This window comes from Gigantopelta aegis, chromosome 10, assembly GCF_016097555.1.
Source record: "Gigantopelta aegis isolate Gae_Host chromosome 10, Gae_host_genome, whole genome shotgun sequence".
Taxonomy (NCBI): domain Eukaryota; kingdom Metazoa; phylum Mollusca; class Gastropoda; order Neomphalida; family Peltospiridae; genus Gigantopelta; species Gigantopelta aegis.
The window spans coordinates 85,380,429-85,404,355 of record NC_054708.1 but is presented as its reverse complement, the minus strand read 5'-3'; the positions used below and the strand labels follow the sequence as shown (position 1 = coordinate 85,404,355).

At 34.9% G+C, this 23,927-nt stretch overlaps 1 protein-coding gene across 2 annotated transcripts in view; it reads right to left on the bottom strand.

Annotated features, from left to right (window-relative positions):
• LOC121384223 (tetraspanin-18-like) overlaps window positions 1-23,927 on the bottom strand; it is a 49,091-nt gene that overhangs the window by 2,178 nt on the left and 22,986 nt on the right. For both annotated transcript variants that reach the window (XM_041514508.1, XM_041514509.1), the window contains 3 exons: window positions 20,544-20,654; window positions 4,487-4,705; window positions 3,055-3,138 (listed from right to left, as the gene is read on the bottom strand). In XM_041514508.1, the coding sequence (XP_041370442.1) occupies window positions 3,055-3,138; window positions 4,487-4,705; window positions 20,544-20,654 (414 nt within the window). The remainder of the gene's footprint in view (window positions 1-3,054; window positions 3,139-4,486; window positions 4,706-20,543; window positions 20,655-23,927) is intronic.

The window sequence follows — 23,927 nt, the reverse complement described above, 5'->3', positions numbered from 1 at the left end:
TACAATATGTCATATTAAACAAAACAACTGCTGAAGATATTTACTGTCAGTTGGGTGTGTGTACTCAGCTATATACTAGTGTGTAGATACAACAACGATATTCAGAGTACCTCAACTCCCTGAAAGAATTCCATTGAAACACATGTACTAGACTGACGGATTATGAAGGCCTTAAAAGCCACATCAATGAAATATCACTATTAACAAAATATAGTGTCTGATGATGGAAAATTCAACATGACTGTACCCGTATGAAGTAATAACCTAATGTTCTGAACATCAATGTTGGTAGGAAATCCTGTATGGGACCAAGTGTGGGAATTTCAAATCCATCGGCCATGCTGATTTTCATAATGGACCATCAAAAACATTGGCATCCACCATTATTCCTGACTATATTTTATTTATAACCTACTGTAGTTGGAAGTTTTAAATATTTGTGATATCAGGAATTATCATCCCGCTTTCATATATTTATTTTTAATTCATTACTTAAAAAACTGTTTTTAAATGACATAATTACCCGAACATCTATTTTCTTTCATTATTTTCTAATCCAGATAAATACAATATGTATATTGGATGTATTCCTACAATCTGTAATCCAGCATATTGTTTAGCTAATAACATTGAGTAATACAGCTTTAAAGGGACATTCCTGAGTTTGCTGCAACTTTTAAGATGTTATCGACTAACGGAGACTTTTTAACGATTGTAATTACATATTAAATATATTTGTCTAAATACAATATTAGTGGCTGTATATTAAACGTGTTTCTGATCGCTCTACTATTTGCACTAGGTTAAATTTCATTTTATTTCCTAAAATATGTTTTTTCGTACGTACGAAATTATTTGAAGACGAAATCCAGTTTGGGCTTCTTACAAATATTAAGACGACCAGAAACACACTGAATATAGAGACACTGATATTCTAAACAAGAAAATATATTTAATATGTAAGTTTAATCGTAGAAATATTTTATTTTTCGGAAACATCTTACAATGCGGCAAACTCAGGAATGTCCCTTTAACAAATTCAATAAAATAAATTATCAACTTGCTCCAAGGCAGATAATCCAATCTGGAAACATTGGTTCTGAATCTAGTATAAACTTAAAATGCACTTCATGAGAGAAAATTAAGTTATTGGTGTTTTTTTTAAATATTTGATCTGGAGACTTAAAGATATGTTTAACAAGCTCATTGTTATGTATAAATAAGAACAGAAGGAACAATTGTGGCAACAAATTTAATCATGCCTTGGTAAAGTTTTTCTTCATATTTAAATAACATTTTGCATAAAACTACAAATTTGTCTAAAATATAACTTAGCAGCCTACAAATATGTCAAAATGACAGTAAAAATCAAGTTCTTTACAAATTTGAGTTTTTAAAATTTCATACATGAAACATTAACCATGTTAATGAAATTTAAAGACATGAATCCACTATTGGCACATGCTATTTGTAATAAAAAATAAATTGCTATTAAAATCTAAATTCACATTGCCTAAATATATTACCATATTTAAGAGCAGTTGTATATGGCATGTCAAATACCATGTAAAAAGAAATGAATAATTATTCAAATCTTTACAGTATGGATTATAGGCCAAAACCAACTTTTCCTCAGTGTTAACTTTGATTCAAACTCCATTCAAAGCCATGTACAGTGATTATTGTCAAGGTCAAGGTCATTGTGAACTCGCATGGTCGAGTGACGGCTAATTAATCAATCAGTATAGTTTAATTAAATTAAATGACAAAATCATAATATTTTTTTATTATGCACTGAATATGTGCTGTAGGGTGTATACTACCAAATCAAATCCCATAGATGACAATTTAACATATGTGGCTAAAACTCCTACCTGCAGGGTATCAATCAAAATAAATACCATGGATATACATACTACCACCCTCACCCTAAAAGTGAATCAGAAAAAAATGGGGGTCAAGCTGCTAATCTCAGAGCTAAAGAGTAGCGTCTATAACTACCGTAGTTCCGCACAAAATTTGAGTACTTTTTTTTTACAGGTACATGTTTAAAGCACAAGGCTACTTGACGCAGTGGTACTAGCATTTTTGCACAGATGAAACTAATATTTTGTGCAACCAACACACTCACATTTATCACCAGTCATAGGACTTGTGGTGTTAACTTCTCTATCAAAAGTAGGTGCACCTCGAACGTGACCCAGCCTGAAGTTATTTGGTTCAGTACTACCTATAGGAGGACAGCCACTCCCGAGGAGATCATTTACTGCAGATTTCATCCCTCCTGCATTGCCACAAAGAAGACTTTCTTGTCCCAGACTAGTTTACTATATCAAAATTTGCATCGAGCAGATCTTAGAGACACGAAAGTTAATTTATGAAAATAATATAATATTTGAATGCATGAGAACCCCTTATTTCTGTCAGGGTTTTAATAATTGCCCAATTGGGCAATCTCATGGAAATGATTGTCTGATGGAAAAACTAGCAGGAGCTACAGAATTCCCATCTCGTAATGCGTCTGTATAAACAGGAATGTAATCTCGTTACCAGTCTTATATGTAACACCATATGTATATCTATCTATCTATATATATATTTATTTATTAATTTTACAGATGCGCAGATACGTTTTGTGGTTCGATACAACAAGGTGGTATAACAACATATGAAGGAGTTTTCAAAGTGTGTTAATTTCCATGTTGGAAACGGATAAAAACTGCTTAATTTGAAGTTCAAATGAGAGGATGGCATTCGGATTTACATTAAACAACTTCATATATTTGTTATCAAACGCCAGATTATATATAGGATGTTTTCGAAGTATTCGATCACAGTGGCATATACTGCAGAGAAACCTTGCATTTTTGGCACCTAAACTAGATTTCGTGTATATCAATGTACAAGCTCTCTACAAGAGATGTTCTAAAAGCACCAAAAAATAAAGACTGAACTTTGGATGACTAGCTACCTAGATATTACGGGAATCTGACTGGATTCCAAAATGTCTGTTTTTAAAAAATAATCCCTGGAAATTATTAATGTTACTCTAACCTCTAGAAGAGCCAAGGCCATACTCGTTCCAATGAGCCATTTCCGAATTGAAAGAATGTTTTCCAGCACAGCTTCAAAGCAACCCTAAAAAGAAATCAGAATGCCAAATGAGAGTTGTACGGCATGGATAAACGCAGGAGTGAAGCCTCATGTCACACTTGGTGACAAAAGAAGTGGGATTTGGAGGTGGACAGAATGTGAAAAAACATGAACGACCTACCAGTGCAAGTGCGAATACTTTTTACATGCTCATATACCACTAGAGTTTCGAGCATGTCCGTCCCGGGGCCTGTCTCTGGATAGCCAGGGGCTTGTCCCGGGACAGAATGACCTACCAGATTAAATGATGAGATGGAAATCACAGGAGAGAACGGAAAGGAGATAGTATGAAATAGAAAAGTAGCAACAAAAAACAAAACAAGAAAGAAAACCAACACACACACACACACACACACACACACACACACACACACACACACGTGCAATATAAATGACCAAAAAGAAGAAAGAAAACCAACACGCGCACACACACACACACACACACACACACACACACACACACACACGGGTTCACCAAGGATGATGTCGACTTCAGCGAGTTCACCAGTGGGACATGAGACAAACACAGGGACGGCTGGGCCCGTCAAAGTGTTGATATGGTAAACACAACAATTATTTGTTGATTACGAGACCCACTTGCAAAAATGCTGGACGCGGGAGGTATCCTACCCTCCACATGCAAGTGAGCGTTGGCTCCTGTACTGATCCATAAATGGAACGGAGGAGTAAGATTACCAAAAGTTGAACTCGGTCACCATAATGGACATCTAGCCATTGTCATTGATTGTTTGTGTGACATCATTTTAAAAACTAAATGCGGACTCGACATACTGCCAGATAACCATAAACAGAAGGAAGAAGACGACTATGCTCGTCACAATATTTTGCTCCAGCAATGAACATGGTTTTGCATAGGCTACCTTGAAATGTGCATTGGCATTTTTGGATGGCATTCTTGTAATAAGCAAAGATTAGGAGGACCACGTACGTAAGGTAATGTCAATGTTTGATAAATCCTTGAACATGGAATTTAGCCCTCAAAATGTCAGCTATTTTGTAGGAATGTACAGTTCCTGGGTAGGGCAGTTAATGCACACGGAATTGAGATTTGACCCATTGCGTTAGCCTGAGCTATTGAAACATGTGTGGGCATGAAATAGACAATAACACACACAAATCTAACGGCTCCATAGTATGGTTATCTCTATATTGCAAACTAAACCTTTTTCCCCCCACGAAACCAACTGAATATCTGATTTGCGCTCGCTTTCAGGTTTTACCTGGTTAATATTGACGTTCCATCCTGATGTGATTATTGGAGGATCGTTCCTCTCTAGAATGTCGTTGGTGTTGGAACAACATGAATACGTACCCTAAAGTTGCTCTGATGCCCCGTTACAGGGCAAGTTGGATCTTTAAGTTTCTCTTCAATGTCTGCTTTTTTGGTAATTTTGGATACATCAATTACAAACTCGTCTTTCGTAAGCTGGCAGCACGAAACAGGGATTGTTGCCTGTTCCGAGGACCAGGATGAGTCCCACCTCTGGAGAGTTTTGAAGTCGTTTTGTCCCATCACGCCACAGCAGTGGAACTGTAACAGTGAAAAACAACATATTCATGTGTATACATGGTGCTGTAGCCGTGAATAAATGTTCTCGCGCTCATAGGCATACGGACTCCCATGTTTGTAGGGGTCAGGCTGTCTTTTGCCCGAATTAAACGAAAATGCCCGAAACTGAATAATAACATTGATTCATATTAGCATCACTACCAAACAGCTATACAGGGTTGCAAACGAATCACTGTACATTTGTACATGGATTACAACTAATTTTGAGAGTAAAAAGGGTAACATTTGACCGAATATCTGTATAATGTTTGTCCAAATTTGAGGTTTTGTCACTCCCCATCTCGTTTGCGTATGCTCGTCGCGCTATATAGTAGTATGTATTTTATTGAAATATTATTCCACAGTCAAGAGTGCTGCGAAGTGTCCTACACAAAACCTCACTCTAGCTACCACTTGGACCTGTCCACGTTCATTAGTATTATATTAACAAACACAAGATAACAATATGTTAAACAAATACAAAACATCTCAGTTAATATTAGTTAAAGTAATTAAATACTTCATCTCATTTAATATTAGTTAAAGTAATTAAATACTTCATCTCATTTAATATTACTAAACAAATAGGATGGTCAGCTCCATTTTAGGCACCAAAAAAAAGAAGAAAAAAAGTAGGTAATCGTCCCCGCCCGTACCTGAAAAATGCGCCCGCCCCTGAATTTATTTTATTTTTTATTTTGTTAAAGCTGTTAAAAATGCGTCGAGATAGCAGCAATTCAACTTTCGTAAGCACCGTAACGGGTTAAACCATCACCAGGTCCATCTGGCGGCCAGTGAAGGAACTATAACATCCAGGCGCATGCGCTGTTGGCTGCTACTCCCGCAAAAAAAATGGTCTCCAGGGTTTTATAAAGTTTTTCATAGACCCCCCCCCATTGAGCGCCATATACGTAAAGACATAGGTTATATCAGGATAAGTTCCATGCACACCATGATGTCCGTTACTTTTCCCCCAAAAGCAAAGTGGTTTCACAACACCTGAAGCTTTTTGAAGAGGCAGGGCCAGAGATTTCTGTATGTACCGAGGATGTCATATTATATATATATATATATATATATATATATATATATATATATATATATATATATATATATATATATATATATATATATATATATATATATTAATACATTATTTATTGCCCCAGATCAATGTCACAATGTCAAGGATGGGGTGCTTTGAATCATTGACTTACAAAGTGTTTGTAACATACATATTCATATCCATATATTATACATAATGTATACACACATAAACATATTTTCACAGGTATACACATATATGTTTAGTGATTTTAAATGTACCAAGTTATTTTGTTACTCATGCCTGAGTAAGTACAGTTAGCAGACAGACATTTTACTGAATTTGTGTATATCTTGTTTTCCTTTTTTTTTTCTTCAAATAAAAAGGTCAAGCTACTTGCCCCAGCAGTCATTAAATTGTTCATACTCGCAGTTTTTAAAATAAATGTATTTCACTATTTCAAATTTCCTTTTTAAAATAACTTTTATAGCATTAACACATAAATTTCTTTTAAGCAGTTTCATTGTATAAATATAATATTTAATATTAATTGTTAACCAGTTTATAGTTTTAACAAAATCAGTATCTATTATCCCAAAGATAACTACATTTTTATTAAGTGAAGTTCGAACTCCTGTTTTGTCAAATATCCAATTTTCTACCGCTATCCAAAGCTGTCATACTTTGTCACAATCATAAAACAAATGTTGCAAAGTTTCAGGCAAGTTATTACAAAATGTACATTTATCTGAATCTACGTAGTTTATCATATGTAAAAAAGTATTTGTACCAATAATTCTGTGTAACAGTCTATACTGAAACCATATCAAAGTGGATTCTTTTAAACATTTAAAAGGTAATACATAATATTTTTCCCATGTAAAGCGGTCAAATGTTGGACCCTTATTTGCATATTTTGGTTGTGCCTTTGAAAGTGTAATTATTGTTCAAAATGTTGTATATAGCCTTACTTACCGTGCTTGTATTTACCAAGAGTTTTAATTTAAACGGCAGAACTGGTCATTTAACAGCAGTAAATGAATTATTTATAATATTTAATGTTTTTAAAAAAGATTTTATAGCATTCATTAGCGATGCATAATATAAAAAAATAGTTTTTATGTTATATTTTTTGAGTGAAAGTTTCAAATTCAAAAAGGTTTCCTTGTTCATCAAGTAAGTCATTAATGAAAATAATCCCTTTGTTAATAAAACTCCTATATATAAGTGGTTTATTGTTTTTTAATATCTTTGTATTATACCAAATATTAAGTCCCTGGATATCTTCTGTGTTTTGTAACGTTTGGTTTTGTTGAACTAGTACCCAGCTGTGTAAGGCATCTCTTCAAAACACATTTGTTATTATATTCTTTTTTCATTAGAATAAAATAATCTCCATATATAGTGAGATCTTTAGTGTTTAAGCCAGTAGTGGATTCAAATAGTGTAATCCAGTTTGTGGTTTGCCGAAGAGGTCTTTGTATCTATGTAGATTTTAGAGATGAAACAAGGTTTTGTATATCTGGAACTTTTAGGCCACAATATTTATAATCTTGTGTTAATATTTCTCGCTTGGAATTTTAAAAACTGTTCACATGAATATACTTTTGAAATTATTTGGATTACAACAGTTAATATTACTATATCTGTATACACACAACGTATTTACTTTTAATAATAAGATTCTGTGTGTGATAGGCTCCTGGTTGGTCACAGCTTTCTGCATATGAGTATTCATATCCTTTACACTGTTATTCTCTGCATACATTTCTTGCTATCTTCCACTGTCATATTTGTCTTTATAAGCTCTATTGCATCACTCTTCTATTCTTTGCCAAGTCGCATTTCAATATTTGTTTTTGAACCGGTGAATTGTTACAAACTTATTATATTTACATTCGGGTAAAGCAAAGTAGTGGACAACAGTCAATGTATACGGTGCCTGTATTTTGTACATACATGTATATTATTAAGTATGTATTACACATTTTGAAATGACTTCGGTACAAATTATGACACTATACTGTCAGGGACTGGGAGATCCAGCAAAAAGAAAAGATGTATTAAATTATCTGAAACAAAAGAAATATAATATATATTGCCTGCAAGATACACATTTCATTAACGAATTGGAACCATACATAAAAGCACAGTGGGGTTACACGTGCATTTTTAATTCCTACTCTAGTAACTCCAGAGGTGTAGCTATCATGTTAAATAATAATTTTGAGTGTAAAATTAATAAAACCAAAACGGATAATGCTGGAAATTACATAGCAATGGATATAGCTATAGAAAATACAACAATAACGCTATTAAATATTTACGGACCAAATGAAGATAACCCTACCTTTTTTGAAAATGTTCTGAAAAATATTGAAGACTTTGAAAATTAACAGTACATAATTTGTGGCGACTTTAACTTAGTGTTAAATCAGGATTTGGATACTAGTAATTATCTACATGTAAATCATCCTAACTCAAAGAAAACATTGTTAGATAATTTACAAGTGTATGATTTGGTTGATCCGTTTAGGGAATTGTACCCAACATTAAGAATGTATACATGGAGAAAGAAAAATCCTATTAAGCAGACGAGATTAGATTTTTATTTGATCTCTAACAATTTGATGACACCTGTAGAACAAGTAACTATTGATAATAGCTATAGATCTGACCATGCAGGAGTATTTTAAAATTAAAACTAAATATAGGCTATGAGCCAGACCCCCCAAAATTGACCGGCCGGTACCATACAGATGGAGTAAGGCTCATTGTGATTTTTAGCAAGATATATGCCCCTATATATGAAAAAAAAGTGATAGCAGTGTATAACTCTCGGCCATCTCTGTGTTAACCCCCGAAATATTATGATACGCCCGCTTCGCTTCGCCAAAAAATGTGATATTTGCTGAAATTGGAATAAATATGTTTTTAAGGACCACAGAGTGCCAATAATTTGCATACTGGATGCCAACTAATATAGTAATAGAAATATAGAACATTTGTGGGGGTTATTTTATAAAAAATTTGATATAATGACAAAAAATATGTTAAATTTAGTGAAAAAGTGGTCGAAGTCGCTTGGAGTTCAGAATTCACATTGTACGTTTTTGTAAATATTTCAAAATGAAAACTCCCAGAGTAACATTTGACCCCTCAAAATCTTCGCAAGGAACCACTGCATTGGAATATATCATTACTTCGTAATATGGTGGTTGTTTGGGGCACATATTTTGGAACAGTTCAGAGTACACAGCTACGAACAAAAACCTCATCTGGATACATGCTTGAATGACCGACACAGAGAAGCAGCGCATTCTAAGCTGGACAGGTTTCAATATCAATACCAGAGATTCTCTGACAGTCTCAAAGGATGTTGTTGGTTATATGCCCACGATCAATGCTCCAGCTACGGAATTGACCACAGTCGCTGAAATATTGAACCAGTCAGAACTTGTGAGGAAGGCACTACAATTAGGGGAGATTGTCGTAGTGTTGGACCAGGCCTTATACGCTAAGGCAGCCGAAATCACCTGGAAACACCCTGACAAGTATTCACGAATCATTCTCCGTCTGGGCACTTTCCATACAGTCGGCAATATACTCGCAATTCTAGGAGCTCGTTTTCAAGATGCTGGTCTCCGGGACCTGTGCATAGAAACAAACCTCACAGCGGAAGGCTCACTTGCCAGTGTGTTTTCTGGGAAGATGTACAACCGCGCAGTGTATGTGCACAAGTCTGTGTATGAAGCATTCATGAGACTAGCATGGGAGGCATTCATTCCATGGGTTGAGAGAAACAAACCAGAAGAAAAGCACAACATAGCGTCTGTGTCAGAAGAAGTGAGTGATTTGGTCGAACATTTGTGTCAACAGAAATTTGACAGGCTTCTGGAACGAATTCTTAGACCATCTTCGCAATGAAAATGGAGAACTCTCAGCCTTTTGGATGTCTTATGTGGACATTGTTGAAAACGTCTTGCTTGCCCTGCTGCGTGCTGCTCTAGAAGGAAATTGGCTCTTGCATCTCTCTGCTATCCACAACATGATCCCCTGGTGTTTTACCTACGACAGATTTAACTATGCACGATACCTACCAGCGTATTATGCTGAGATGTCGATGGCACTGAAAGATGGCAGCACTAGTGACAGGATCGACATCGTCTTCGACACCTACCAAGATACATCCATCAAGAACTGTGAAAGGCTCGCCAGAGGAGAGGAACTTGGATTGAAGCTTCAGGACATCACAGCATCGCAAATTGTTGGGAATAAGTCTAGCCTCATTTCATTTCTGGTAAGCGAATGGAGGAAACCAGATTACACCAAGCATCTGAATGGCTAGGTCTTATTTGTAACAACTGAAGACAAGTGTTACAAAATCACCACGGAAGGACACCAGGAGGTGCTTGAGCTGCAAAGTACACACGAGGAAGCAGATGGTCGACTCTTCCTTCACGCTGCTCATGCTGCACAGATTGGATATCCAGTAGTTGTAATCAGCTCCGAGGACACTGACGTATTCATCATGGCGTTGGCGTTTCATTCTCAAATTGCATCAAAATTGTTCCAGAAATGTGGCACCAAAGAACGGAAACGAATCATTGACATTACCAAAATTGCAGCTTCAGTGGGCGCAGATGTTTGTCATGGACTTATAGGGATGCATGCTTACACAGGTTACGACACTGTCAGCACATTTGCCGGCAAAGGCAAACTCGGAGCGCTTAAACTGCTTAGGTCTAGCAAAGAGGTCCAAGAAACGTTCGCCGAGTTGGGACAAGAATGGAATGTGGCCAAGGAGCTTATGGATAAGCTGGGGAATTTCACATGCCTCCTATATGCATCCAAGTCTGGTACAAAAGAACTTAATAGCCTTCGATACCATCTATTCTATGCAAAGAAGGGCGGGATTGAGAGCCACCAATTGCCTCCATGCAATGACTGCTTCCGAAAACACGTACAGCGGGCCAATTACCAGGCAGCAATTTGGAAACGAAGCCTTCAGAGGCACCCAATGACCCCCATTTCAGTTGGAAAAGGATGGAAATGGGATGATCAGGATGGAGCAACTCTGGCTGTGGACTGGCTGAGTGGACAGCCAGCACCTCAGGCTCTTCTGGATTTGTTGGCCTGTAATTGTTCCAGGAGCTGCAAGCTACCAAGTTGTGTCTGCATTGCCAATGGACTGAAATGTACAGACATGTGTAAACTTGCCACCTGTGACAATCAGCCATTGTCTGTCGAGCCAGACGACGACAGCCTCGACGAGGATGATCCATCTGACGAGGAGCAAGAATACGGATTCTGAGCCAAATATGCTGCGCATCTAAAGGGAGGGACACTTTCGTGATGTCATTTCAGACATTTATTTTCTGTTATAAGTGATTTAAGTATAATATGTATGACGTTCATTGTAATTTAGAGTAGCCTGATGCATAAAAGGATAGGTTCAATTTATAAGCATTATTTAGTATGTGTTTTAAATGCCTGTAATCTGTGTCAATTGTGTTAAAAAATGATTGGTAATAATACTGTATAATAACAAGGCGTATTTGTTCGAGAGATCATGATAAACCTAGAGTGTGGAGCAATTTTGCCTGCATTGTGAAATAATAAAGTACCTGATGTTACATACCTACTTTAGGATACTACTTAATACCAAATATTACACTGTGATACCAAAAGTAGAAGAATAAACCTAAAATGTTCAAAAGCTATGTTTTGTTCCAAAATATCAAAATTAGGGGGTATGGTTGAACTTTGCCAACATATGTGCCCCAAACAACCACCATATTACGAAGTAATGATATATTCCAATGCAGTGGTTCCTTGCGAAGATTTTGAGGGGTCAAATGTTACTCTGGAAGTTTTCATTTTTGAAATATTTACAATAACGTACAATGTGAATTCTGAACTCCAAGCAATTTCGACCACTTTTTCACTAAATTTAACATATTTTTTGTCATTATATCAAAATTTTGATAAATAACCCCCACAAATGTTCTATATTTCTATTACTATATTAGTTGGCATCCAGTATGCAAATTATTGGCACTCTGTGGTCCTTAAAAACATATTTATTCCAATTTCAGCAGGTGTATAATAATATTTCGGGTGATAACACAGAGATGGCCGAGAGTTATACACTGCTATCACTTTTTTTTTCATATCTAGGGACATATATCTTGCTAAAAATCTTGCTAAAAATCACAATGACCAACCCCCTTGGCTCATAGCCTAATACTATTAAAAAAGGTACAGGTTTGTGGAAATTTAATACTTCTTTATTAAACGACAAAGAGTATCCTAAGATAGTAAAAGAAATAATAAATAATATAAAAACGCAATATGCTGTCCCGGTATATAATATAGATGAAATAAACACAATTCCAAATGACACACTTCAATTTACCATTAATGATCAACTTTTCTTGGAAACGCTATTAATGGAAATCAGAGGGAAAACGATATCATATTCTTGCGCCAAAAAAATGGGAAAAACAAAAACTGGAAACTAAACTGTGCAAAGATATTAAGGCATTAGAAGAAAATGCAGCCATAAACTTTAAACAAATAGTAGAACAAAAACAAAAATTAGTAGAAATTAGAAAAGAGAAATTAAAAGGGCATTTTATTAGAGCTAAATGGGTAGAAGAAGGAGAGAAATCTTCAAAATATTTTTGTAACATGGAAGCAAGAAACTTTCATAGCAAATTAGTTTCCAAAATAGAATTAGAAAACGGAAATTTAATCACAGACCAAGCTGAAATATTGAAAGAAACAAAACGTTTTTATGAAAAACTGTATTCAAAACAGGAATCTGAATGTGAAGATATAACAAAATTAATTGAAAACTGGAATTTTAATATTCTCTCTGATAACGAAGCAGCAGAGTTGGAGGGGGAATTAACGTACGCTGAAGCTTTATTATTTCTTAAAAATATGAAGAATGAAAAAAAGTCCTGGTTCTGATGCATTTCCAGCAGAATTAAAAAAATTCTTTTGGCTTGAGTTGGGGCACTTTGTAATTAGATCCATCAATTATAGTTACAGTATTCAAGAAATGTCACATGTACAAAAACTAGGCATCATAACCTGCATACCAAAAGCAAACAAACCTAAGCAATTAAAAAAAAAAATGGAGGCCACTCACCCTTTTAAATTGTACTTATAAAATAGCATCTGGTTGCATTGTAAATAGGATAAAAACCGTATTGGACAAAATTATTGAAAAAGATCAAACAGGATTTATAAAGGGGAGATACATAGGAGAAAATATAAGGTTGATATATGACATTATGCAATACACAGAAACATATAAAATACCAGATCAGCTATTATTAGTAGATTTTGAAAAGGCGTTTGACTCCTTATCCTGGAAATTTATTCAAAAAGCTCTAGACATTTTTAATTTTAAGTATTCAATAAAAACTTGGATACAAACACTGTATAAAAATTCAGTTTCAGCTGTAATCCAAAATGGACATCTATCAGAAAGTTTTAAGTTATACAGAGGCTGCAGACAAGGCGATCCGTTATCGCCCTATATTTTTATAATATGTGCAGAAATACTGGCCATTTTAATACGCAATAACAAGAATATTAAGGGAATTTATATTGATGGAGAAGAATATCTTATTTCGCAGTATGCAGATGATACTACTTTTATTTTGGATGGATCTTCCGAGTCACTGTACGGCACACTTACTACTCTAGACTGCTTTGCAAAAATGTCAGGTTTGAAACTAAATTATTCTAAATCAAAGACAATATGGATTGGCAGAAAAACATTCTCAAATGAAGTCTTTTATCATACTAGATGGAAATTAGAATAGGGTTCAACTAAGTTTACTTTATTGGGAATTCGCTTCTCTTTAAATCTAAAAGATATAGTTAAAGAAAATTTTGAACCAAAAGTATTAGAAATGGAAAGTACAATGAAAATCTGGAATGCACGAAAATTGACGCTATTAGGCAGACTCACCGTTTTAAAAACATTAATAATACCCAAAATAATAAATTTACTAATCTCATTACCAACTCCTTCTGAAAAATTAATCGAAAGTTAAAAAACAGATTTTATAGTTTTATATGGGAAAATAAACCAGAAAAAAATAAAACGTGAAACTATAATTCAAGATTATCAAAACTGAGGATTAAGAATGATTAATATTTCAATTTATATAACAGCCTTAAAATCAACATGGATAAGAAGACTACTTACAAATGATTCAAAATGGGTACATCTTTTTTCATCTATTACAAAGGTATCAATACATGATTTAATTATATATGGCGATCAATTTGTTAGCAAGAAAATGCAAAATACAAGTAATCCTTTTTGGAAAGATGTTCTTGAAAGCTGGAGAAAAATTCAATGTGAAGAAATCATTGAAAGTATAGACGACATAGTTGGTGTCAATATTTGGCACAACAGTAAAATATTAAAAGATAAAAAACCCTATTTTCTACAAAAAGTATGCCGAAAAGGGAATTATTTTTATAAATGATTTAATTGGTGTACATGGTGGCTTTCTAACTGTTGACGAATTTATGGTGAAGTATAATATAATAACGAATTTGTTTAGATTATACGTCTTTAATTAAAGCAGTAAAATGTTTCATTGAAGAATATGGAAAATTAAATTGTCAAAATCTGAATTTTTTCCCTAATTATAAACCAGTTTATCCACAAAAGTTAAAGCAGATTTTAAAAGAGAAACAAGGTTGCAAGGAACAATATAAATTGCTATGCAAAACATCACAAATACCAAAATCACAATTAAAATATCAGGAAAAAGGTTTTAACTATTCATTAAGAGAATGGAAAATATATTATAGCATACCCTTTAAATGTACTAGAGATACAACTTTGCGGTGGTTTCAGTACAGAATATTGCATCGAATACTCGCAACTAACCATTTTTTATATACTATTCACTATATAGATACCAATAAATGTACTTTCTGTAATCTTCTGCCAAAGACAATGGAACACTTATTCTATGATTGTCATTTTGTTAAAAAAAACTATGGAAATCTATTGCAAATTGGATAACAAATACTATAGGTGAACATATTACTTTTGATAAACATATAGTTATCTTAGGTTTGCCTAATGAACAAAACAGCAGTGTAGTAAATTGGATGATTATTAATATAAAATATTACATTTATTCTATAAAAATGCAAAAACTAAAATTGAACTTACGATCATTACAACGGAGAATTAAAAACAAATTAGAAATTCAAAGGTGTATTCTGCTTAAAAACTGTGAATACGAATATTTTGAAACATATTGGAAGAAATGGTATAATTTATTTATTGACAATTTTACATGAAATTTTTCAACTGTAGTTTAACAAACTGGCTTAGAGACAAACATTAAAAGATAAAATTTGCAACCAGTTATTCTTTTCTTTCACTTGTGATATTTCGTTTTTCCCCTTTCTTCTTTCTCTTCTTTATCTTCTTTCTTGCTCCCAGAAATAATTAACACTAATTACCGACATGTATGAAAACTGATGTACATGGATATTTGTGTGTGTGTGTGTGTGTGGGAGAGGTGGGTGAGAGTGGTGGGTGGTGAGTAGGTGAGTGGATGAATGCAGTATATGTTTTAAACATGAAAATTGTGTACATGTAAATAGTCTGTATATACAGTGTATATATATATATATGAAATATAATTAAAACATGTGTACGTCAGTGAGCTCAGGGCACCTCAACCCTGACACTGACAAATATTTCTGAGGACAATAAAAAAAAAAAAAAAAAAAAAAAAAAAAAAAAAAAATATATATATATATATATATATATATATATATATATATATATATATATATATATTTCTCGCTTGATTTGTTCGGGTTTATTTTGCCAAATAAATTTGAAAAAATTCTTTTGATGGTTTCTATCATATGTTTCGGTGGATTTGGTAGTGTTAATAGTAAATGGATCATTTTTGGTATTATTAAAGTTTTAAGGACTGTAACTCTTCCAAGGACAGACAGTTTTCTAACTGACCAAGTTTTAATTAAATGCTGCATTTCTATAATCTTTGGGTTATAAATATATTCTATTATACAATCTAAATTGACTGTAAAGTTTATACCAAGTAGATTAAAGTTTTCCGCAGTCCATTCTAGTTTCCATCGCGTGTGGTGATAGACTTCTTTGGAATGCATTTTGCTACCTATCCAAATGGCTTTCGACTTAGTGTAATTAATTCTTAAACCAGAAATAGCTGAGTAATAGTCGAGTAAAACCATAGTATTATTCAGAGACCGGGATGATCCGTCTAAAATAAACATAGTATCATCAACGTATTGTGATACCAGGTATTCTTCGCCATCAATAGTAATGCCCTTTATATCTTTGTTGTTTCTAACCAAAATAGCAAGGATTTCAGCGCAAATTATAAAAATATACGGAGAAAGTGGATCTCCTTGCCTGCATCCTCTTTCGAGCTTAAATGATTCTGATATATGACCATTTTGAATTATACTAGACATAGAGTTATTATAAAACGTTTTTACCCATCTTTTTATTGATGATCCAAAGTTAAATATTTCTAATACTTTATCTATAAAGGACCAAGATACAGAATCAAATGCCTTTTCAAAATCTACTAGTATCACAAGACCAGGCAAGTAATGAGTTTCGGTATACTGCATAATGTTGTATACTAAGCGTATGTTTTCTCCAATATATCGATCCTTAATGAAACCCATTTGATCATTATTTTATTATTCTATCAAGAACCGTTTTAATTCTGTTAGCTATGCAACCTGCAGCTATTTTATATGAGCAATTTAAAAGAGTTAAAGGTCTCCAATTTAAAAAAAAATATTCTTAGACGTATTTGGCTTTGGAATGCATGTTATAATTCCTAACTTTTGAACCATTCATATTTCTCCAACAGCATAGCTGTAATTAATTGATCTAATTATAAAATATCCTAAATCAGACCAAATATATTTGAAAAATTCAGCAGTGAATCCATCCGAGACAGGACTTTTATCGTTTTTCATATTTTTAAGAAAATTCAGAGCTTCCGAATAAGTAATATGTCCTTCTAATGATTGAGCTTCATCATTGGTTAATTTATTAAAAGCATAATCAGAAATTTTGTCTGCTATATCATTAACCGATTGTTCAGTTGGTGCTGAGTATAACTTTTGACAGAAGCATTTTATTTCTTTTAAAATTTGTTTTTGGTCACTGACTATTGTTCCATTATTTAATTCAATTCGTGATATTAATTTACTGTAATAGTTTCTAGATTCCATATTGCAAAAATACTTTGTTGGTTTTTCACCTTCTTCAATCCATTTTGCTCTGGTCCGGACATAATGACCTTTTAGTTTTTCTCTCCTCAAATCTACCAATTCCTGTTTTATTTGTTCTAACAATTCATTATTATCACTTTCAGTTTCTTCCAACTCTTTAATATTCTGATAAAGTATATTTTCTAATTCATTACTTTTTTCTTTTTAAATGCTGAATATGATATTGTTTTACCTCTTATTTCCATTAATGTTTCTAGAAAAATTTGGTCATTTATCATAAACTGTATTTCATCTTTTGGAACTGTGTTTAAAATTAGTGGGTTATAAATTAAGACAGCATATTGAATTATTACATTATTTATAACGTCCTTTACAGTTTTTACATATTCTTTGTCAGTTAACAGTGAATTATTAAATTTCCATAAACCGTGGCCTTTTTTTATTTCGTTTAATTCCATACATAACACTACAGGTGAATGGTCTGATCTATAGCTATTCTCTATTATAACCTTTTTAGTATGTGGCATTAAATTATTGGATAAAAGAAAAAAAATCTAATCTAGCAAGTTTCAGTGGGTTTGGTTTCCTCCAAGTATATTTTCTCAAAGAAGGATACAATTCCCTAAAAGGATCTTTCAAGTCAAAAACTTCAATGTTCTGTAAAAGACTGTCTCGCATTATGGCTATTAATATGTAAATAATGTTTAGTATCCAACTTTTGGGCCTGAACTGAATTAAAATCACCACAAATTAAAAAATGTTCAATTAGCAAATTCTTCAATATATTCTAAAATACTTTCAAAGAAACTGAGCTTATCAGTATTAGGTCCATATATGTTTACAAGTGTTATTCGTTCTCCCTCTATAGTAATATCCAAAATAATAAAGTTACCAGAGTTATCTGATTTGATTTGATCAAGTTCATATTTAAAGTTGTTGTTTAGCATAACTTGCCTTGCTTGTGAAATAGTTAAAAAAGCATTTGTATCCCCATTGAGTTTTTATATATGGTTCTAGTTCATGAGTAAAATGTGTGTCTTGCAAGCAATATATATTGAACTGTTTACATTTTAGATAGTTCAAGACATCTTTCCGCTTCTCTGGATCACCAAGTCCCTGACAGTTTAACGTCATTATTTAAAAACGTATCATTTTAAAATATCAATTAATTGATCAAACTGTACTGCTTTTGCTGGCTTTGTTTGTAAAAGATGTGTAATTAATACATTTAATAGTACTTTTTGAGTCAGTAGAAATAGGGAAGCCGAAATATTTTTACTCCATCTGATTGTTAAACTAAGTAGGTTGTGAGAAAAAAAAGAGTAAAACGTAAAAAGGTACGAAGTAGAATGTTGAGTGTGATCAAACAATAATAGCATCAGAACTAGATTTAACATATAGGTCATGGGTTATTTACCTTTGCCCAAACCTCTTAAGTCAGTACTAACACACACACACACACACACACACACACACACACACAGACACACACACAGTAACTTTGTTGACATGGGTTATAATTTGTTTTGCTTTTTACATTCTTTCAACACATTAAAATAGCATTGCTTCTGACTGAACTCGTTACTTTAAATTACTTTTTTATACTTGCTAATGAATGATACGTTATAATTGTGAAATGTTTATATAATGAGCAAATCAACATAATTTCAATGCAAGTATATATATATATATATATATATATATATATATATATATATATATATATATATATATATATATATATATATATATATATTAAACTACATCGAGGATATATTTAGACCATAGTGTCTGCTTCCTTGAATACCCATTCCTCTTTTGTCTCCTGTGGATATTTTTGTTATTAACAGTACTTCGTCCTCACAATCATATGAGTAATATTTCTGTGAAAACTCTTACTAGAAGTTTGTTTGCTTGAAATATTACTAATAGTCATGATTAGTTCATGAATAGTAACCAAAGTACACTGAATACTCTCTAGTGGGCTAAATGCGAGGAATCCATTTGGCGTGAAAGCATGTTTAATTCCCTCAACAGTAATTCTCCTTTACATTGTAAAAATGGCAGATGAATCCAAATTTTAGTTTGATACCGGTTAACCCAGTGTTTAAATATAGTTGCTGCCTGTGCACAGTATCGTGTTGTACAATGCAATATGGTAACAATGAAGCAGTGTTTGCCATCTACTAAAGACGTATTCTCTTCTGGTGTTACGAGATTTTATTGAAAATGGGACACCAGTGTGCAAAGGTTATTTTAATTCAAATATCGAACCATTGAATCCATTGAAATCCGTATTTGTTGAAATCGAAATAGTTTGAACTGATAGTTTTACGCCAATTTTCAAGGGTTGAATAGCCAACAAATTTACATTTTCAGAGCTTCAAAGTAGTAACTCGACTTATAGCTGGGATCGAATGTGGAAACATTATAATTAGCAGAATACTCAGGAAAGTCTCTTTATCTATACAATGAAAAGAAATACATTCTAGGTCTAAGGAGATGAAATACATCAAACAAACCACTGTTAGTGTTACTAGTAATACGTGTACTCAAGGCTGGTGTAGGATGTTTCTAGGGAGCGGGTGCAATTTTAAAGGGGAGGGGGGGGGGGGGGCAAATAGTATTGAAAAGGACGCTAACAAGCATTATAAATATATTACATCTGAACACAAATGAATTCAATATGTGACGCATATACGTTAGGGGACATAGCTCAGTAGTAAAGCGTTCGCTTGATGCGCGGTCGGTCTGGGATTGATCCCCGTCTGTGAGACCATTGGACCATTTTTCGCTCCACGACTGGTATATCAAAGGCCGTGGTATGTGTTATCCTGTCTGTGGGATAGTGCATATAAAAGATCCTTTGCTACTAATCGAAAAGAGTAACCAATGAACGGGCAACAGCGGGTTTCCTCCCTCAATATCTGTGTGGTCCTTAACCATATGTCCAACGCCATATAATCGTAAATAAAATGTGTTGAGTGCGTCGTTAAATATAACATCTCCGTTCATATACGTTAAACACTGGGTTTGTTTTTAGGCTGTTTAACATTCTGGTGGATGGTGGGCACATTTCCAGTAAGCCCTTGAATGCACTCATTGTACTCACCAGGGTTTCTGCCAGAAAGAAATGTTTGTGTATGGCACTATGGAATTGAGTTTTTAGAGTGCGGGTGCCAAAAAAAAGAAAGAATTTAGGTTCCCTCAGACGCGTTTTTCTATCTCTGTTCACCTTGCTTTATATAATGGAAAAAAAAAGAAGAAGAACGCTTATAACCATTTAGAGCCAACATTAATCATACAATAGTAAAGATAAGTCATTTTTATTTTGCACTGAAAATAATTCTGTATAGTTTTGGGTATGGCGCCATACCCAAAAACACATTTTTTGGGGATGGCGTTTTCACCATTTTACCCTCTGGCAGAAACTGCCTACATGTTTTTATCACAACAATTAAAGCTGCATCTACATACTGACGCTTGTGTAGTATCCCATGTGTTTGATATAGGATTCTCTCTTTCAAATGGCCCAACGTATTCCTGATTCAGAGTCCTCGTCATATGGTTCTGCCCGTGGTTCTTAAACTAGAAGAAAACAATGAAATCTTAATCATATTAAAGAAATGTAAAACCCAGAACCGTATTACATAATGATCACACTAATGGTAAAGCAACATACTAGTAAGTAAATGTAAATAATACTAGTGAAAAAATGATCAAACTAATGGTAAAACACAATTAAATGTAAATTATATTCGACCAAACAGAGGAATATGTGTGGTTCTGATTACATAAGTCAGAAAATATAAAAGTAGATTGTTTTGAGGTTTTATTGTAGTGTGTTTTTATTTTCTTCTTCTTCTTCTTTCTTATTTTAGTTATTCATTGTATAATGTTTGTTAGAAACTTACATATTATATATTAAATCTAGACGATAAAGCGTAATTAGTGATCAGAGCTGTATTCCTCTTGCTCCACCACAAAGAGGACTGCCACTCAGACTAGTTTACTAAATCAAAGCTAGCACCGGACAGAGCTCATTGGAATACATTGATACATGATTTACATTATTATCGTATTTTTTGCCAAACTATCTTTATGGCATGGGTGATAACAACGCAGCTGCATTACTGACCGTCATTGCAACTGACTTTGTTGAGTATTACTAAGCTATTACAATAAGTTAACCTTCACTTTAAATCAGTTTGTGAAAATTAATACATTATAATATTCGCGGGAGTGTAATGCGAAATTTATTAGTTTGGGAATTGTTTTATAACTCTCGCTCTGGGAATAAAATAATTCCCAAATTCATAAACGCTGTATGACACTTCCGTATGAACCCCCCCCCCCCCCCCCCAAACAAAACATAGCACAAAAATACCAAACCCCCCCCAAACCAAGCAAAAACAAACAACAAACAAACAACAACATAGTTTGCCATTAAGGAAGTGATTTCACAAGATATCGAACTCTGTGTTGACGGTTAGAAGTCCTACGTTTATAGGTAATGGTATCTATTACACACAGGACGTAGCTCAGTGGTAAAGCGCTCGCTTGATGCGCGGTCGGTTTGGGATCGATCCCCGTCGGTGGGCCCATTGGGCTATTTACAAAGGCCGTGGTATGTGAATGAATGAATGAATGAATAAATGAATGAATGTTTAACGACATCCCAGACTTAACTCTATTAGCGTGTTGAGTTCAGGCTCTAAAAGGTTTATAAGCGCCAGGACTTAAAGAACAGTGATCATTTCAAAACAAAAATAGCGTGAGACAAAAAGCCAATAATGTACTTATTAAAAAAAGAGAAAAAGTCCGCATTGAAGAGCGATTAAATCAGCTAGCTGCCGGTTCTGCATACGTAACTCCCTGCATGGTTACACACCATGCACGCGACTGTCTTCCTGCTACCAGCACCTTGTCAGTGAACATTATATAGGAATCTCTGGCTACATCCACCTTTCAATATATTCAATATATTGATGATCTTATGGCATTCAATAATAATAAGATCACATATTACCTTTCACTGCTTCATCCACCAGAGTTATAAATAAAGGAAAGTATAAATCTGTTTCGTACCTTGATCTATACATAGAGATTCAAAACAACGTTGACCTTCATATGTAGTGCTTGAACCTTAATTGGATATAAGCACGGAAGAAAACATGGCCTTCATACAAAGATCTCAATTTTCCCTTCAAGTCGAGCAATATTCCTCCTGCTCCAGCTTTTAGTGTATATATTTTGCAACTTCTGAGATACCTTAAGGCATGCTCATCATATCGCGATTTTTAAAAACTGACATATTGTTCTGGTTAAGAAGTTGTTTGATTATGGTTATACCATCCAAAGACTTCCAAAAGCCTTCAACACGTTTTATGGTAGACACTCAGAGGCCATTTCACGATATGACGCATCACTGACTAAAATGATGTATGTAGGCTGTGCTTATGACGGGTGCCATCGTGTGGAGCAGGATATGCTCACCTTTTGCGCGAACACCTCATATCATCACATTAAAGTGATTCGTATATATAATCCATTGACCTGTATCGTGTGCAAGTTTGGATTTTCTAAGCTAGTCATGGAAGTGACAGTTCAGAAAGCAGGAATGAATGAACATCCTGTCACGGATCTCGTGGGGGAGTGACAGTTCTCCTACAGGCTACAGGTGGTGCAGGAACGATGGAACACCCTGTCACGGATCTCGTGGGGGAGTGACAGTTCTCCTACAGGTGGTGCAAGAACGATGGAACACCCTGTTACGGATCTCGTGGGGGAGTGACAGTTCTCCTACAGGTGGTGCAGGAACGATGGAACACCCTGTTACGGATCTCGTGGGGAAGTGACAGTTCTCCTACAGGTGGTGCAGGAACGATGAAACACCCTGTTACGGATCTCCTAGGGGAGTGACAGATCTCTTACAGGTGGTGCAGGAACCATGAAACACCCTGTTACGGATCTCCTAGGGGAGTGACAGTTCTCCTACAGGTAGTGCAGGAACGATGGAACACCCTGTTACGGATATCATGGGTGAGTGACAGTTCTACAGGTGGTGCAGGAATCATGGAACACCCTGTTACGGATCTCCTAGGAGAGTGACAGTTCTCCTACAGGTGGTGCAGGAACGATGGAACACCCTGTTACGGATCTCATGGGGGAGTGACAGTTCTCCTACAGGTGGTGCACTCTGTTACGGATTTCCTAGGGGAGTGACAGTTCTGTTACAGGTAGTGCAGGAACAATGGAACACCCTGTTATGGATCTCCTAGGGGAGTGACAGTTCTCCTACAGGTAGTGCAGAAACGACGGAACACCCTGTTATGGATCTCCTAGGGGAGCTACAGTTCTCCTACAGCCTGATGCAGGAACGATAGAACACCCTGTTAAGGATATCATGGGGGAGTGACAGTTCTCCTACAGATGGTGCAGGAAGCATGTTGCGGATCTACTAATTGAGCGACAGTTCTCCTACAGGTGGTGCAGGATTGATGGAATGTCATGTTGCATATCTCCTAAGGGAGTGACAGTTCTCCTACATGTGGTGCAGGAAGCATGTTACGGATCTCGTGGGGGAGTGACAGTTCTCCTACAGGTGGTGCAAGAAGCATGTTACGGATCTGCTAGGTGAGCGACAGTTCTCCTACAGGTGGTGCAGGAACGATGGAACACCCTGGTAAGGATATCATGGTGGAGCGACAGTTCTCCTACAGGTGGTGCAGGATTGATGGAATGTCATGTTACGTATCTCCTAAGGGAGTGACGGTTCTCCTACAGGTGGTACAGGAACGATTGAACACCCTGTTAAAAAAATCTCCTAGGGGAGTGACGGTTCTCCGGACAGCATACAGT